At 39.4% G+C, this 4,659-nt stretch overlaps 1 protein-coding gene across 1 annotated transcript; it reads left to right on the plus strand.

Annotated features, from left to right (window-relative positions):
* Positions 268–3,812, plus strand: LOC109717621 (mitochondrial import inner membrane translocase subunit TIM17-2-like). The gene is made up of 2 exons (XM_020243480.1): positions 268–1,173; positions 3,364–3,812. The coding sequence occupies exon 1, from the start codon at positions 446–448 to the stop codon at positions 1,139–1,141; it is 696 nt and encodes a 231-aa protein (XP_020099069.1). The 5' UTR covers positions 268–445; the 3' UTR covers positions 1,142–1,173; positions 3,364–3,812.

Consider the following 4,659-nt stretch of genomic DNA (forward strand, 5'->3'; position numbering starts at 1 on the left):
TAACTCCTTTTAAGTGAGGTTTTATAGTTTAATTTGCCAACTTTTTAATTTTTTAAATTTAAGATGACAACATGGAAGTCACTCGAAGTCGGTAGCGAAGCTACGTCGCTGCCGACTTTATGAATGATAAATATCCCCGCGGAAATTTTAGTCAAAGCTAGGTGACGACTGACGAATTTGGGTGGCGGATCCGGTTGTCTCTGAATCCGGTCCACTACGCCCCAATTTCTGCGGTCCGCTTCAAAAATAAAAAAGCCGGTCCATTTCTGATTCCTCCTCTCTTTCCTTGCTCCCCACGCCTGCACCAAAAGCGACCTCCACTCGATTCTAGGGTTTCCTCCGCCTCCGCCTCCGCCTCCGCCTCTTCGTCTCTCTCGTCCTCCTCCTATTCCCCAGAAACCCTAGCTCCGAGCGGACCCCTACTCATCCCTCTCGGCTCCTCGGCATGGGAACTCCGGAGACGTCGCGCGAGCCGTGCCCCGACCGGATCCTCGACGATGTCGGCGGCGCCTTCGGGATGGGCGCCGTGGGGGGCTCGGCGTTCCACTTCATCAAGGGCCTCTACAACTCCCCCAACGGCGAGCGCCTCGCGGGGGGCGCCCAGGCCGTGCGGATGAACGCGCCGCGCGTCGGCGGGAGCTTCGCCGTGTGGGGCGGCCTCTTCTCCGCCTTCGACTGCTCCATGGTCTACCTCCGCCAGAAGGAGGACCCCTGGAACTCCATCATCGCCGGCGCCGCCACCGGCGGCTTCCTCCAGATGCGCCAAGGCGCCGGCCCCGCCGCGCGCTCCGCCCTCTTCGGCGGCGTCCTCCTCGCGCTCATCGAGGGCGCCGGGATCATGCTCAACCGATTCCTCGCCGTGCCACAGAACCTCCCGCCGATGATGGAGGAGCCCGCGCCGGCGGGCGGCGCCGGAGGGTTCTTGCCGCCGGGAGTGGTTCAGCCGCCGCTGCCGCTGCCGCAGTCGCCTGCGGCGGCGGCGGTGGAGGAGGATACGGGTGGTCGGTCGTGGTTCGGAGGTTTCTTCGGCGGCGATAAGAAGAAGGAGGGCGCGAAAAGCGGAATCGGAGGTGGGAAAACTGAGATTTTGGAGAGCTTTGATACTCCCAGCGCGCCGATCCCGAATTTTGAGTATAAGTAGGGTTAAGATTTTGGAGGTTTTCTTTGGGAGCGGTAAGATGTCATCTCTTTGTTTGTTGCAGTTATTGTTTTACTTGATAATCGTTTGGTTTATTCTAGAAGAATTCGCTTTTGGTTTTCTACATTTTCGTGTTCTATGTACGTTTAAGTTGGCGTTTTTGAACTTTGCCCGAGTTTTGTTAAGCTGCTCTACTCTTAAGAAATAATATTGGTTATATAGAACTTTCACAAACATCAGAGGATGCATTGGGTTTAGGAAATGCAAGCTTTTGTAGGAATTGAGAGCTCTGTATGACTCGTAAATCCCAATTCCACCTGATGTATTAAATTTAGACATTTCAAATTATCATAGAGAGTTATTTCATGATTGACAATAATGAAAATATATTAAGGAGGAGCCAGTTTCATGGTAAAATAGTGTGTTTAAGATGTGCTGCCGCCTAAATGATAAGTTTACCTAGCTATGATTTATTTTTTTTGATAGATGAGAAACTAAATGTGCTTTTCAGAATAGAGAATAGAAGGAGAGCATAAGCAGTGGCATATGTGGAAGTTCAAATTTTCTATCTGCTTTCACTTGGATTAGCTTGTTAGGTCAGGCCGTTAAATAAATAAATTTTGTTGTGTTATGTGCTTTCTCGACTTGTTTATTGGATGGCATGATTCAAGTATGTGATTGATGAAAGACATATATATATATTTGGGTACATATTTGCAAACATAACTTATATTTATACTTTGGAATTCTTTTACCCATCTGAGTTAACCAGATGGATGACAGTACCAGAGAGTTTGGCAGCATTCTTGAAAAAAAGATCGTATCGTACCATACCATAACATTATGTGCTACTCATTGCTCTGTTACTTGGATGATGAAGATAAGTACTACTAAATATAGATTCACACATAGTATTCAAGTGATTGCCTTAGTTTAGTGGCTGAGCACAAAAGGCATTGGATGATAGAATGATCAAATAGAAAGTAATGACTAATAATTGATGATGAGTCCCTTTGTTTTCTCACAATAAATCTCAAGATAGAAAGTAGATAACACAGTTTTCCAATGGATTCAGATAATTGACATTGGGATGATGAATCAACTAATATCTAAGATGAAATGTTCATGATTCTATCCCGTCAAATCTTAAAATAAATCCATGTGTCAGAAGTGGAAACTCTGCAAATTTGGCTTGACTATTAGGAAGACGCCGAAGTGTAAACCAATTAGGCTTTTCTTCCTCCTTTTTTGGGAAGGTGAAGAAATTATTTGTTCTAGAATATTTAGCTTGTAGGTTTTTTTCTTCTTTTTCGCGGTTAAACAGCCGTCCACTTGTTAATTTTATTCATTAGAGAGTAAATTCCAATCATGACAAGTGGCAACTATTTGTAAGAATATTACTTTAGACTGATTTCTAAATTGATCAATCGAATTTCTGCATAAGTTGAAAACTTGAAATGTAAAACACGGGACCAGAAATTGCACTACAGTTGTTCTTAGATTAACTAAGTTTGACTGTTTTCAAAAAAAAAAAAGAAGAAAAAAATTGCCTTACTGGCATGTTACTACATGCAGACCTATAGAAGAACAAGTTCTATCATATATGCAGCAATCTTAATGAATATATATATATATATATATATATATATATATATATATATATATATATANATATATATATATATATATATATATATATATATATATATATGTTCCTCTTGAAGTTCTACACAAATGTCCCCATTTAACATTTACTAGAAGAATTTAGAAGAAAATGTTGGTCAATAGAGTAAACAAGCCTGAACATAATGATAAAAGGTCTCTTGAAAAATAGTTATGAAACTATCGCTTAGTTGATTAGGCAACGAAATTATGCATTCATACTGTTCTTTTTATGCTACATGCATGGATATATCAATTGAATGATCTTGATGCTTGTTTATGCTTGTAATCTTGATTATGGTTGAGCTTGAGTTTGGCCAGGATGATGAAGGACATCTTTTTTTGGTCCAATGTAGTTAATTGATCTGTTGCATGTATATCAAGCTTCATTTCTTTGATCTTAAGTACGGAATGATAGATACCTTGAAGGCCTTATAATTTGGTGATGGTGTCTCGCTTTACTTTTCTCTGGCTTAGAACTTTATACCATTTTTCGCAGGGTTAATGATACAAAGCTTCCTGATATTCAGCTCATTATTTTTGAACTTGCCTTAATCATGTAGGTCTCGAAGGCGATATGTGATTGCATGTTATACAATTTCCGTGGAGCACTGGAGTTTGAAGAAGTTGAAGAAGCCGTGAGAGATATATTATTAGTCTGATAAAAGTATCTAATTGCAATTTTTTTGTTTTGTATTTGTTGACAACTATCATCTTAGTCAGTTAGCTGTAACACATCAAAATGTTGCACACTTCTGAGATCGAAGCATATGGAAAATAAATATTCCTCCTAGAAATTTGCTTATTTATTTGTGCTGTTGCGGTGCAACAGAGATGATGTATAACAGCATAAATGGAAGTTGCTTTGTTGCTGAAAAAAAAAAATCTACATGAATTAGGGGCTGTTTGGTTGGATGTAATTAAAAATGCAATGTGGTTGGAGATGCAATAATTATAATTACGTATGCCTCGTTTGGTTTGGTGCAATAGAAAGTATTACAATTATATTAAATTGTTTGATTACATCTAGCCAAGAAGTGCATTTGTAAAATTGTATCACTTTATATATGTGGTGATGAGATTACTTCCAATGTAGAAAAAAATATATATAATTTTTGTCTAAAAAGCTATTAGGGAAGTAAACTTATCTTTTGTTTAAAGTTATTTTCTAACCGTTACCGTAGGAACTGTGTCTAATTTAGATGTAGTTCTAATTGTTGCAGTTGGGCCTTTTCATGTTGCTCCACCTGCGGCTTGGCTTCAAATGCATCAAAGCAAACACTGGCTTTGAAATTGTATGTAATTATAAATATAGTGTTGTTTTAACTCTTATTTCACTGCATGTTTATGGCGATGCATCTCCCAAATGTATGGTTCAATTTTTCTGTGGTCAAGTTTGCTGTAATAGGCATTCGCAATACAGAGCAAGCTTTTCACTTTATGAGCTTTTCCAAGTATTATGAATGCATATATCATATGCTTATCCAAGTGTTATGCAGGTTGTATCAGGCCTAGCTGAAGCTGGAATGCTGGATCTCTTGTAGTATGTGAAGCTTTTGATCTCCTTTTGTATGACAACATTATTTCTTTTTCTTGTTTCAGTGTTTGCTCAGGCTGTATCTGTACCGTGTAAAGCAGATTCAAAAAAAAAAAATTTAAAAATTTTTTTTGGTGGAAATAGATTTTTTTTTCTTTTGAATACCACGGAAATGTATTTTTTTTTAAAAAAATATATAGTTTTATGTAAGTAGTAAAATTGGAGAGCGAGGAACTTCTTTCGCTCAGTTGAATCGAATGGTCGATAGTTATATAATTGTGACCGAGAGTTCAAGTGTTATGGGAGCGCTGATGCCATGATA

This window comes from Ananas comosus, linkage group 11 (assembly GCF_001540865.1).
Source record: "Ananas comosus cultivar F153 linkage group 11, ASM154086v1, whole genome shotgun sequence".
Lineage (NCBI taxonomy): Eukaryota > Viridiplantae > Streptophyta > Magnoliopsida > Poales > Bromeliaceae > Ananas > Ananas comosus.

Coding starts and splice junctions, on each gene's coding strand:
- LOC109717621 (XM_020243480.1), top strand. CDS start 446: ATGGGAACTCCGGAGACGTCGCGCGAGCCGTGCCCCGACCGGATCCTC.